Source organism: Elgaria multicarinata, chromosome 15, assembly GCF_023053635.1.
Source record: "Elgaria multicarinata webbii isolate HBS135686 ecotype San Diego chromosome 15, rElgMul1.1.pri, whole genome shotgun sequence".
In the NCBI taxonomy this organism is placed as follows: Eukaryota; Metazoa; Chordata; class Lepidosauria; order Squamata; family Anguidae; genus Elgaria; species Elgaria multicarinata.
In genome coordinates, this window is record NC_086185.1 from 21400155 (window position 1) to 21414114 (window position 13960).

The 13960-nt window shown below is 41.4% G+C and overlaps 1 protein-coding gene across 1 annotated transcript in view; it reads left to right on the top strand.

The window, feature by feature from the left end:
* The first annotated feature begins 6064 nt into the window (after positions 1 to 6064).
* Positions 6065 to 13960, top strand: part of THOC2 (THO complex subunit 2) — a 56849-nt gene continuing 48953 nt past the window's right edge. The window contains exon 1 of the mRNA XM_063141925.1: positions 6065 to 6213. Coding sequence (XP_062997995.1) covers positions 6131 to 6213 — 83 coding nt within the window. The 5' untranslated portion in view covers positions 6065 to 6130. The remainder of the gene's footprint in view (positions 6214 to 13960) is intronic.

The window sequence follows — 13960 nt, forward strand, 5'->3', positions numbered from 1 at the left end:
TCCAGTCAAGGAAGCTCGTAGTCTTGGCTTTATATTTGATTCCTCGCTCTCCTTTATTACTCATATTGAGGCAGTAGCTAAATCCTGTATAATATTGCCAGGATTCGATCATTTTTGTCTCTTCTGCCAAGACTCTTGTTCATGCATTGGTTATCTCTCGGTTGGACTACTGCAACCTTCTTCTCTCTGGCCTTCCTTCTTCTCACATCAGTTCATTGGTTTCTGTTCACCGCTCTGCTGCTAAGATCATCTTCTTGGCTCGCCGCTCTGACCATGTAACTCCACTTCTGAAATCTCTTCATTGGCTTCCAATTCACTTCAGAATCCAATATAAACTTCTCCTGTTGACCTACAAAGCTTTTCACTGTCTAGCTCCTTCCTATCTCTCCTCTCTCATCTCACACTATCGCCCCGCTCGTGCTCTTCACTCCTCTGATGCCATGTTTCTCGCCTGCCCAAGGCTCTCTACTTCCCTTGCTCGGCTTCGTCCATTCTCTTCTGCTGCCCCTTACGCCTGGAACGCTCTCCCAGAACATTTGAGAACTACAAGTTCAACCGCAGCTTTTAAAGCTCAGCTAAAAACTTTTCTTTTTCCTAAAGCTTTTAAATCTTGATTTTGTTCTGACTTTATACTGTTAGTTTTACCCTACCCAGTGCCTGTTTACCCTATCCTGTGCCTGTTTGCATTCTCTTCCCCTCCTTATTGTTTTATTATGATTTTATTAGAATGTAAGCCTATGCGGCAGGGTCTTGCTATTTACTGTTTTACTCTGTACAGCACCATGTACATTGATGGTGCTATATAAATAAATAATAATAATAATAATAATAATAATAATAATAAAAAATCCAACATAAATCCTACTGGGAATAAGAGCCCTGCTGGATCAGACCACTCTCTCTACACAGAGGCCTACCAGCTATGGACCAGGGAACCACAAGCAGGACATGGTTCAATGGAGTAGACCTGTAGCAAAAATAGGTCGTTCCCTGGTGTACAAAGTCCAATTCAGCACACAAGGAGGAGAGGAGGAGAAGTATGGGTCAAACAGCGTTTATTCTACAGAATAAAGAGGCAGTGGAGCTAAAAGGCTGCAAAGCATGTGCCTACCTCGCAAGGGAGTTAGCGAGGTATTATACACTGTCTTCTCAGGCACCACATAAGTAGGCAGCCTTTCTAGCTGAAAAGTAAAGTACATGGAAATACAGTCTCTCTGTTCTTTTGGTTCGGTTATCTTAAGAATTTCTTGGCTTCTTAGACATTTCAATTTTGCAACATTTCATTAGGAACTACCATAGCAAGTAGCATAGGTTACTCTGGTTCAGAGCTGGGCCCTTCTCTTCGACAGACCCGCTGAAATGAATAGGCCTTAATCATGACTAACTACATCCCACACATTTAATGGGTCTACTCTAAGTAGGACTTATGTTGGATTTTTACCCTTAGTATTAAAGAATTCTGAGGGATTGGTTTTGGGTACCAGGAATGCGCTGAGATCACTCTATCCAGGGCTGTTTATTGTTTGGCATTATATTGTATTTTAGTCTCTTAAATTTCTGTATTGTATTTTATACTCTTAACTGTTGTATGGATTTTTAGTGTTTATTTGTTTACATTTTTGTTACATTTGTATACTGCCCAATAGTTGAGAGGTTCACAACAATTAAAAGCATAAAATACAATATAAAATGTTAAAGTTTTGAACTGTTTGTAACTATTGTTTCCCCAGATGTAAGCCTATACATGTTTACTCAGAAGTAAGTCTCATTGAGTTCAATGTGGGTTACATCTATGTAAGTATGTATATTGTACACCTCAATCGTGTCTCCCCTTAGCCCGCCTTTTTTCCAAGCTAAACAATCCCAGCTGATGTAACCTTCCCTCATAGGGGAGATGCTCCAGCCCCTTAATCATTTTAGTAGCCTTTTTTGCACTTTTCCCAGCTCTATGATATCCGTTTTTAGGTGTGACCAGAACTGAACACAGTATTCCAAGGCCGTAGCTAGACCTAAGGTTTATCCCAGGATTGTCCTGGGATCAAACCTGTTCATCTAAGTGCCACACAGGGCACCCAGCGCTCAGGTAGGGACGAACCCGGGATGATCCTGGGGTAAACCTTAGGTCTAGCTATGGCCCAAGTGTGGTCACGCCATAGATAGGAGACGACGGTATCCCAGCTGAACTGTTTAAAATATTGCAAGGTGATGCTGTCAAGGTGATGCATGCCATATGCCAGCAAATTTGGAAAACACAAGAATGGCCATCAGACTGGAAAAAATCAACTTATATCCCCATACCAAAAAAGGGAAACACTAAAGAATGTTCAAACTATCGGACAGTGGCACTTATTTCACATGCCAGCAAGGTAATGCTAAAGATCCTGCAAGGTAGACTCCAGCAATTCATGGAGCGAGAATTGCCAGATGTACAAGCTGGGTTTAGAAAAGGCAGAGGAACTAGAGACCAAATTGCCAATATCCGCTGGATAATGGAGAAAGCCAGGGAGTTCCAGAAAAACATCTATTTCTGTTTTATTGACTATTCTAAAGCCTTTGACTGTGTGGATCATAACAAACTGTGGCAAGTTCTTGGTGGTATGGGGATACCAAGTCATCTTGTCTGCCTCCTGAGGAATCTGTATAACGAACAAGTAGCAACGGTAAGAACAGACCACGGAACAACGGACTGGTTTAAGATTGGGAAAGGAGTACGGCAGGGTTGTATACTCTCACCTTACCTATTCAACTTGTATGCAGAACACATCATGCGACATGCTGGGCTTGATGAATCCAAGGCTGGAGTTAAAATCGCAGGAAGAAACATTAACAATCTCAGATATGCAGATGACACCACTTTGATGGCTGAAAGTGAGGAGGAGCTGAGGAGCCTTATGACAAAGATGAAAGAAGAAAGTGCAAAAGCTGGGTTGCAGTTAAACCTCAAAAAAACCAAGATTATGGCAACCAGCTTGATTGATAACTGGCAAATAGAGGGAGAAAACGTGGAGGCAGTGACAGACTTTGTATTTCTGGGCGCAAAGATAACTGCAGATGCTGACTGCAGCCAGGAAATCAGAAGACGTTTACTTCTTGGGAGGAGAGCAATGACAAATCTTGATAAAATAGTTAAGAGCAGAGACACAACACTGACAACAAAGGTCCGCATAGTTAAAGCAATGGTATTCCCCGTAGTAACCTATGGCTGCGAGAGCTGGACCATAAGGAAAGCTGAGCGAAGGAAGATAGATGCTTTTGAACTGTGGTGTTGGAGGGAAATTCTGAGAGTGCCTTGGACTGCAAGAAGATCAAACCAGTCCATACTCCAGGAAATAAAGCCAGACTGCTCACTTGAGGGAATGGTATTAAAGGCAAAACTGAAGTACTTTGGCCACATAATGAGAAGACAGGATACCCTGGAGAAGAGGCTGATGCTAGGGAAAGTGGAAGGCAAAAGGAAGAGGGGCCGACCAAGGGCGAGATGGATGGATGATATTCTGGAGGTGACAGACTTGACCTTGGGGGAGCTAGGGGTGGCGACGGCCGACAGAAAGCTCTGGCGTGGGCTGGTCCATGAAGTCACGAAGAGTCGGAAGCGACTGAACGAATAAACAACAAAAGTATGATACTGGCCGTTTTATTCTCAATTCCTTTTCTTATAATATTATTAGTCCAGGTTACCTGTGAGATCGCCTTCTCCCATACAATCTGCCCCACACACTCAGGTCCTCTGGGAAGGGTTTACTCCAGTCAGCCACAACTAGGCTGGCAACTGTTACCCAGAAGACCTTTTCTTTTGCCTCCCCCAGACTGTGGAATGGCCTGCCGGAGGAGATTTGTCAGCTTAAAGCTCTCTCTGAGTTTAAGAAAGCCATAAAGTAGGGTGACCATATGAAAAGGAGGACAGGGCTCCTGTATCTTTTAACAGTTGTACTGAAAAGGGAATTTCAACAGGTGTCATTTGTATACCTGCAGCACCTGGTGAAATTCTGTCTTCATCACTACAGTTAAAACTGCCGGAACGCTGCCCTCTTTTATATCTGGTCAAGAGGGCAGGGCTCCTACAGCTTTAACTGTTGTGATGAAGAAGGAATTTCACCAGGTGCTGCAGGCATACCAATGGCACCTGCTGAAATTCCCTTTTCAATATAACTGCTAAAGATACCGGAGCCCTGTCCTTTTCATATGGTCACCCTACGTAAAGACTAGTCTCTTCCGGCAGGCCTACCCAGATGAATTCAAACCTAAGAATTTTAAAATGCTGTGATTGCTATTTTAATATTGTATTGGTTTTATATGCTCTTTTAACTAATTTTATATATTAAAATTGTGTTTGGTGTTGTTCCCTGCCTCGATCCAGAGGGAGAGGCGGGTAATAAATAAATACATTATTATTATTATTATTATTATTATTATTATTTAATTATTTAGAACATCAAGAAATTTAACATCTTTGTCATGGCTGGAATATGAATTTATCCAGTCAATGTGAGGATAATTGACGTCACCCATTATTACAATACTTTCTCCTTTGGAGTCCTCCCTGATTTCATTCTCCATTTCAAGGTCACTCTGAGCATTTTAGTTTGGGGGATGATAGCACATTCCTAGCACTACATTAGTTTTGAGGGCCTGCACTGTCACCCACAGCAGTTCTGTGGAAGAGTCTCCCCCGTTCAGGTGCTCTAGTCAACTTGACACAACACCCTCTTTGACGTAGAGAGCAACACCGCCCCAGTACGCCTTTCCCTGTCTTTCCTGTAAAGTTTGTATCCAGGGATGACCATATCCCACTGGTTCTCTCCATTCCACCAGGTTTCTGTAATGCCCACTATGTCCAGGTTCTCCTATGAAATCAAGCACTCCAACTCTCCCATTTTGGCTCAGAGGCTTCTAGCATTTGCATAGAAACACCTATACACAGTGTCCCTCCCCAGATGTCTCTGCTGTGTCCCTTTCTTCCTGTTGCACTTTGGCCTCTTTGATTGGCTATCATGTACTCATGGGCTATTTGCCTTCCTTCTACATTGGGACAATCAAAAACATGTTCAGATTCATCTCCTCCAGAGGATTTAACCTGAACAGGATGCTTCCCAGCTAATAATAATAATAATAATAATAATAGGAATAATGATCTCAGTCTATCCACGTTCCCTACAGCATGCATAATTGTCTAACTTAAAAAAATGTTTTAAGGTGCAATCCTATGCTAGGGTGACCATATGAAAAGGAGGACAGGGCTCCTGTATCTTTAACAGTTATATTGAAAAGGGAATTTCAGCAGGTGCCATTGGTATACATGCTGCACCTGGTGAAATTCCTTCCTCATCACAAAGGTTAAAGCTGTAGCAGCCCTGCCCTCTTGACCAGGTATAAAAGAGGGCAGGGTTCCAGCAGTTTTAACTGTTGTGTTGAAGACAGAATTTCACCAGGTGCTGCAGGTATACAAATGACACCTGCTGAAATCCCCTTTTCAGTACAACTGTTAAAAGATACAGGAGCCCTGTCCTCCTTTTCATATGGTCACCCTAGCATGTTTCTACAGGCGGCCGGGCGGGGAGAAAGGCCTACAACTCCCAGCATGCCCTAGCTAGGGCATGCTGGGAGTTATAGGCCCTTTTTCTGTCTAATAGAGTTGGCGCCTTTAACGGATCTTTCAACGATTTAATGAAGGCTTCGTTTTTAATTATTGTCTTTTATCCTCCTTAACCACACCTGGAATGCCATTTTATAAGATGAGATATAAAATAAGTTGTCTCTAGACTCCAGTCCCTCTTAGACCAGACCCACTGAAATCTAGGGGACTTAGCGTTTTAGCCCCCTTGTTTTCAATGGGTCTACTCTAGATAAGCCTCAGTATCTCTCCAACCCGCGGCTGTTGTCAACACCGAACATCATTATTGTCGTGCGCCCGCCCGCGCCCCGCACCCGCGGCTACGTCACGGCGAGAGCTGCTCCCCCCCCCCGCCCCACAATTAACCCCTCCCCACCCCGCGTCGTTGTTGCCTTCGCCGCCGCTGTTACTACCCAGGCTCGTTTTCCCGTCATGCCTGGCGCGGCCAGCCCCGTCGTCCCCTCTGACCTCGGGCCTGTCGTTCGCGCATCCGGGCTCTCTCAGCGCCACACGGGGAAGATGGCGGCGGCAGCGGTAGCGGCGGCAGCGGCGCTCCCTGCCGAGTGGATAAAGAACTGGGAGAAATCCGGCAAGAGCGAGTTGTGAGTGCGGGGCTCCGACGGGGCGGCGGTGGAGGCGGAGGAGGAGGCGGCGGGAGGGAAGGAAGCAAGCAAGGAAGGAAGCGGGGGCGGAGGATGGACCGTGGATCCCCCAGGGGGGGGGCATAGTGGGGCTGGGCCCACCTCCCCCCCAAACTCGACTCACCCCCCCTTCCCTCAGCTGAAGAATTCAAGTGTGGGGTTCAGAGGCTCCCCCGTTAAACCCCACTTCTCCCCTCCCACACCTTTAAGGCCGTAAGGTGACTTCAGGCTCTACTTCTGAACTCTCCTCCATCTCTTCATAACCCAATATTCTCTCTCTCTCTCTCTCTCTTTTAAAAAAAAGCCCCCCAATATTTTATATTATTTTTTCCTCGACTCAGGCCTTTCTATACCCCCTCCCAATTACTGGATTATTTTGAACCCCCAGCCTTCCCACACACACATGGGGGGGGGGGGCGTCGATATGCGTCCCCCCTTCCACCCTCTTCTTCTACTCTTCTTTTTTTAATATCCATTTCGGGTTTGATGCCTGTCAAAAATCTGTCATCTTAGTTGTCACCGGTTCATGTTCTTATTCTCTCCTGTATGTGTTTCTTTATTCTCTTTTATTTTTGTACTCCCCCCCCCCCTCAATATTTCCCCCTTTCCTCTAGTTGTACTGTTGTTTGTTCAATAACTTAAAAACAATATGTACTTTTTTCAATTGTGGGGGTTGGGTACAATACACCCCCTTACTTTGCTACATTTCCCCTGGTTCATTGTCTCATCCTCCCAGTGAGGTTTACACGTTTTTAAGGCTGCAATTTTGTGCATCTTAACATGGGAATTTGGATTTTACCTGCTGAAACCGGTGCTGTTGACTTCTGAAGAAAAATGCAAAGGATTAGGTGTAATCCTATTTTTAAAAATAAATAAATAGGTGCAGGTCCTGTTGAACTTAATGGGGCTTAGTTCTATGCAAGCATACTTAGGGTCGTGATGTAAAAGCAGCTTTTCCCAGTGTAGTTGCAGTGAGACTTGAAGACTGTAGTTTTTTGTCACCATGCGAAAAACACTTTCTTCAGTGGAGCAGTTCAGTAGTCGCCCTCAAATAGACTTCAATTTATAACCTGATCCTATTTATTTATTAAAATGTTTAGAACCCCCTTTTCTATATATATGAGTATTGTCAAATTCAAAACAATAAACGAAAGCATAATCAAGCCTGTATTAAAAGCCCAGAGGAACAAAAATGATTTCACCATCTACCTAAATTGGAGTAAAGCTGAGTTCAGTTTCTACTCTCTAAAGAGAGAATTCCGCAAGACACTCTGTCCTGCATTCCCACCAACCAAGTTCATGTCATATTTATTGTACTTCGCAACCAGCCACCATACAGCTTCACATAGATGTGTTACATTCATTAATTCCCTTGGCCTTTGTCTTCAAGAACAGGGCCAAGACAAGAAATTTAGCAGTTCTAAGAGTTACATATTTGTTAAAATCATTCAATAAAAAATGCATTCCACCAACCTAGGCTCTGTGTTATGGCCATGAGCATAATTTATTTCCAACGAAGACCACTAAGGTGGAAGTCTTAAAAGCTCTTTCAGTACTGGCAAGGTGTACTCTGTTATTAGTTCCAGTTAGCAGCTTTACTGTTTTATATTATGCCACTTTTGCACCAATAATATTTAGTAGATTTTTATCCTACCATTACTCAGGAAAGTGCACAGGCACGTAGAATCCAATTTCAGTGTTGCAGCCACCTTGAGAGATACTGACTGGCCCACTGGTTGCCCACTGATATTTGTGGCTGAATGGTAGATTTGAACCATTCTAGCCTCACAGTAATCCTGGGAGGGAAGTTAGGCCAAAAGATAGTGACTGGCCCAAGGTCACCCAGGGAACTTTGTGATTGAGAGGAGACTTGAACCGTTTTAGCCTTATAACAGTTTCTGTTTTTCTTTACAACAACCATAAAAGGGCCAAAACTGACATTACTTTAAATCTGTGTCTAGTAGATACATTGCTTGTCCATTCCAAATCCTTTTAAAAAAAACCACACACCTCCCCCTTGTTAAGGTCTCAGTCTGAATCGCCTTCCTGTGCCTACTCTGGAATAAAAATGTAAAAGATGTAGCTGCTTGACTCAGATTTAAAGTAATGTCTGTCTTGGTCCTGTGGTAGATTAGACAGAGGCCTTGGCTAGACCTAAGGTTTATCCCGGGATTGTCCCGGGGTCTTCCCTGTGCATCTAAATGATACACAGGGGATCCCGAGAGCAGACAGGGACAACCCCAGGATGATCCTGGGATAAACCTTAGGTCTAGCTAAGGCCTGAGAGATATGGTAAGCCTAAAATCACCCAGTAAGTTTCATAACGAAGTGGGGCATACTTCCATGTAGACATGCATAGGATTGCACTATTTGGATTGCAGCATAAATCCTGAGCCACCTCACTTGAAAGCAATTCTCACAGATGGAGTGTAAGCCTGCCACCCTATGACCTTAGTAGGACTTTTGGTTAATATTTCTACTTGAAACTCTAAAAGTAAATATCTTTGAATAGAAACCTTTAAGCAAGCATACATGGTATATTCATGGTATGTTTTCCAGTCAGAGCACTGGTGTTCTTCATGTGTAGATAGTTTTCAAAATGTGACTGGCAAATGTTTTATAGGTGTAGATGGCTTCCCTATTGTCCTGTGCATTGTGCAGGTCTCCGCAGTTAACACATTGTAAACAGTTCCACTATGTAACAAATTGATAAGTTTCACACAAACTGACAACCCACAATCAAGGTTGACTATGGATTGAATGTGGGTTGTTGTTGGACTACGTATAGTTGTGTGAAGCCAGCCATTCTAACAATTCATGATTTGTTAACCATGAACAACCCACAATTCACAACCCTACAACAAACCATGAGTTCTCTTCATGGGTTGTTCATGGTTGCTAAACCATGGTTTGTTAGGGCAGCTGGATTTACACAACAACCCACATTACAGCGACAATTCACATTCAACTTATAGTGAACCTTGAGTGTGGGTTATGGTGTTGTGTGGACCCAGCCATTACGTTGCCACAGCACTCTGATTTCATATGACAGCTTGAGATACCACTACCAAATAACTTTTTATAACTAGATCCAGGGAGGAGCTATGTGCCAGCCTGAAATCCCTGGCCCACAGAAACTCAGCTATAACGTATTGAGATGCAAGTTCAAATTCATCCACAAATATTTCAGGGTATAGCAGCATGCTCAACCTAACCTCTTTGTTGCAAAAATTTCAGGATGTGTGTTTGCTATAAATAAATAATTTTCGGAATGAAGTATGTTTATTATTTATCACTGAAGAAGTTCATTTACAAGTTGTAACAGCTCAGGTTGGATTGTGGTCTTGTTTCCTCAGCAAATAACCATCATTTCATGGACGATTGATAAGAATACGTTTTTAAAAAGGTTTTAAAAATATTTTTTAAAGCTTAAATCAGATTCTTAATTTTTTAAAAAAAAAGAATTGTAAATACCATGTTTCTCTTAACTAATATTCAATAATCTGTATATAAATCATTTAACCCTGCAGTTAATCTCTAAACTGAATAAATGCCTTCTACAAGATATGTTGAGGTTTCTCTGTGAAGAACCAATTTGATCATTTCTTAAATATGAATATTTACACTCTAAGCATTTCATTTTCATCTCATGAAAATAGCTGTAGCTTGCCTGGTAACCATTAGACTTACCTTCAATCTACCAGTCAATGGGCATTTCATTTTTCTTTGCTACTTTGTATTTGTGAAGGTTGTTCTGACCCAAGGCAAAGTGAAGCAGAAAGGACAAAACATCTGGAGGGACACACGTTGCCCTGCCATGAATTAAATGCATGATTTAAGACACCTTTTTTTCTTGCTGATTTAAATCATTGACTTAAATTGCCTTTATTTAAATCCTCTACTCTTTATGTTAGCTCAAGCCCACCCGTATCTTCACAGGGCCCAAAACAGAAAGCACTATTGTGGAAATCTTGTCTCCAGATACTTGTCTGTGCATAATAACATTATTAAATAAGTTTAAATTGATTAAAACTATCTTGTTTATGTAGCTTCTCTGTTCGCAAACACAGAGAAGCTATTCCCCAGATGTCACTTATTTTCCATTCTACTTGTGCTATGTATTTTGTCACCTTAAATCCGTGCTAGAGAATACATTCACATATAAACTGGTTGCAGACTAATATAACAATTTTTAAAAAGGAACAGGTGGAGGAGGCAGGAAATTACAGGCCTATTAGCCTAAAATTCTATTCCAGGTAAATTGGTGAAAAGCATCATTAAAGGTAAAGTTGTTGAACATAAAGAATAGCAAGCTTGGTAGAGGAAAAATTAGCGTCGCTTCAGCAATACAAAAAGACATTTCTCAATAATTCTCCAAGGGTATGCCCAAAATATAGACAGACGATATACCTGGGCTGCCAAAAAACATTTACAAAGTCTGTCAGTGTAATTTAGAAAAAAAGATGACTGAGGAAGAATATGGTAGTGGTTTATAAAATTACACATAGACCAAGTTCAAAAGTAACGGTGGCAAATTGTGGGTTAATAAATCCACGATTTGCTGCAGTGTCTGCTGGATGCCTTTCGCAGGCATTTTGAATATTCGGCCTGTAACTGGGTTGCTATGTGATGTCTGAACCCTGACACTGTTAGCTAATTGTAGGTGAAACCAGAGTTTTCCTACAACCTAGTATGTTCAATAGGTCTAAACATGCATAGCATTGTGCCCTTAGTAGTTAGGTTAGCTGTGGGTTGTTCAACCCACAGTTAACCTCCTGTGTCTGGGTTAGGATGTCACATAGCAACCCCTCATCAGAGGTTGAATATTCAAAAAGTCTGCAAAACATGCCCAGCACACACCGCAACGAATCATTGCTGACATTATGTGTGAACAGGTCCACAGGGTAAAGAGAGTAGCTGGAAAGATTTTTTTCTTTCTTTCACACAGTACTAGAACTTGAGGTTACCCTGTGAAATTGATTGAGAAAAGATTCAGGACAGACAAAAGGAAGTACTGTTTCATATGATAGATATTTAACTAACCGGAATTGGATGCCACAGGACTTGGTGCTGGCTAAGACAGATTTTAAAAAGGGATCAGGCACATTGGTCCGATTTGGATGTAACACTAAATCATAATTTAGCATTACAACATTGATCCTAGCCTCCCCCTGAGCTCACATGCTCCCCAACCCTCTTTCCTCCTTCAACATGGCCATGAGGAGGAGATTGAAAACATCCGTTTCTGGTTTTGATTAGTTGCAGTGCAGCATGTAATCCGAATAATGGTTAATCTTAATTGTGATTCATGAAAACAAGCCAGCTTCTTAAACTAACCTGTGGTTAATCTAAAATGGAAGCGAATGCTTCCAGACTCCACCTTGGGGTTGCACCAGAAAGTGGGGAACATGAGGCTTGTCCAATAACTATGTTTTAGTGTTAAATCCCACACAAGGCCATTCATGGATGTAAAGACTATTAGCCACAATAGTTGGCTGAGACATCTATATTCCACAGTTTTCTACTGAATGCCAGATGCTTGGAATGAGTGTGGGAGCAAACAGTAAGGAAGGCTGTCCCCTGTTTTCAGACTTCTTGGAGGTCTCTAACTGGCTGCTGTTTGAAATTGGATGTTAGATTCTGATCCAGCAAGGCCGCTCTTCTTCTCCATCATGTTAATAAATTGGTTTTAAAGGTGAATTGAAGAAGTGCATGGGAAAATTGTTTCCATCCTTTCACACTTGGTGCTTTTGGAAAGTTTGCAGTAGAGATGGGAAAACTAGCGATTTTTGAGCTCACCCAGAAGTATTTGGATTTTACTGAAGTCTGGCTTCTTTTATTATCATCTTCAGATCAGGCTGGGATTGCAAATTAATCTGGAGATTCACAAGAGGAATCTCCAATGGTTTCTCTCTGTTTTGACTGAAGGTGTATGTAATTGCTTTTTTGCATCTTATATTTTAGGCCACAAACAATGTAAAACAAATTAACAACAGTGAAATGAACTTTTAAGACATGAGTTAACATTTTGATTGTGAATGTGCATGAATAAATTGCCTTTTTGTAAAGAATTTAAAATAAGTCACAGCGGTGAAGCCAGTGCAGATATTTTAAGCTCCAAACTTTTCCACCTGCCTAGCCCCACTAAACACACTTTCTTCAGCAGTTATTGTAGCCTTAACTACCCGAAAACCTCCTGACTGTATTAACTTATTTTTTCTCTTTTCTACCATGCTAGAAAGTTTGTCTTATTGGAGATGATTACATTGCTAGCATTGCCTACTTAGGCTATGACATATATAGTATATGTGAAAGGTTCATCTCATATGTAGGAGGGGGAGGGGCTATTAAACTATACTTTCACTTAAGTAAGAGATAGAAATGAATTTCTTTAATGGTTCTGCAAACTGCAGGTGGGAGAGTGTACGGATGCAAGCTAAGTTTAAATGAACTGATGTCGCTGTAAATATTTAAAGGGCATTTGGGCCATATTGGTAAAGAAGAAAATACAACGGGAGAGAGCATCCATTATTTACCTTTCTTTGGAATTGCCCATTCTTGCGGTTACATCCTGTTAACCATAAAAACAATAAGAACTAAAAACTGCTGCCCAGTCAACCTCTATTGCCTTTCTCTTTAAAGTATCATATATATTCACACTTGGAAGTTTCATATTCCAGAATGTTTGACCCAATCTCTTTGTTCAGTTATCTGTCAATTGATGGAGCAGCTGTTTTGCCAGGCTTAGGCAGCAGCTGCGTGTTGTAGCTATAAGTAGTGCCTGGATAGGATTGTTATGTGAAATTATTATAGAAGAATTACCATCAATCAATTTTAATGTTTCTCTCTAGAATTAAACAGTACTGTTTGTCATAGCAGTAGACAGGAGTGCAAACAGATGCTAATTTTATTTTTCACTCAGTTTGCTGTGTGGAATATAATTTGAGTGAAATCACGCTGTACAAACAACATATGTTTTTTTTTTTTTAAAAAAAAAAAACTTTTCCTGTCTCTTAAAAAGAATGACCACCATATTTGGATCCGCTGCTTAAAGACAAAGTCATCTCGTTCATTATGATTCTGTAGTGAGAACACTGCTGGTAGACCTTTGTGTCCACTGAGACCTGCCTATGGCAAAGTTAAGCAAAGATAAGAAGATTCTTCATAAACAGACACTGGGCCTGTTTGTACGACTGCCGACTGCACAATCAATTTGAATAAATCACCTGCCTGGATGCAGCTTGTCATGTCATCCGAACCTCAGCAGCATGGCCTGTTTGAGGGAGTAATAACTCATAGGCTGTTATTTGAGGGTTGTTTCCTCTCAAACAAGCCATGCAGCCTGGGTTCGAATGACACAACAAGCTGTAGTCAGAAGGGTAATGATGCAAATCGCACCCAGCACCATGGCTTGTTTAGATGACTGTGATTGTCCGAACCAGGTCATTGACTTAAAGGGCTGGGTCTTCGCACTTGTAATGAAACTTTGCCTTCCAACTGTCAGTTTTTTGATAACTGGAAACTCAAACTTAAAACCTAGTCTTAAAAGCATCATGTACGTACAAATAAATCCATTTGGTTTAAAGGGCTTTTAAATTGCGTGGCTTAAAATCAAGGTGTTTAGTATTTACAGCATAACTTACAACTAAACTATTACTTCTCTGAAATATTATTATTATTATTATTATTATTATTATTATTATTATTA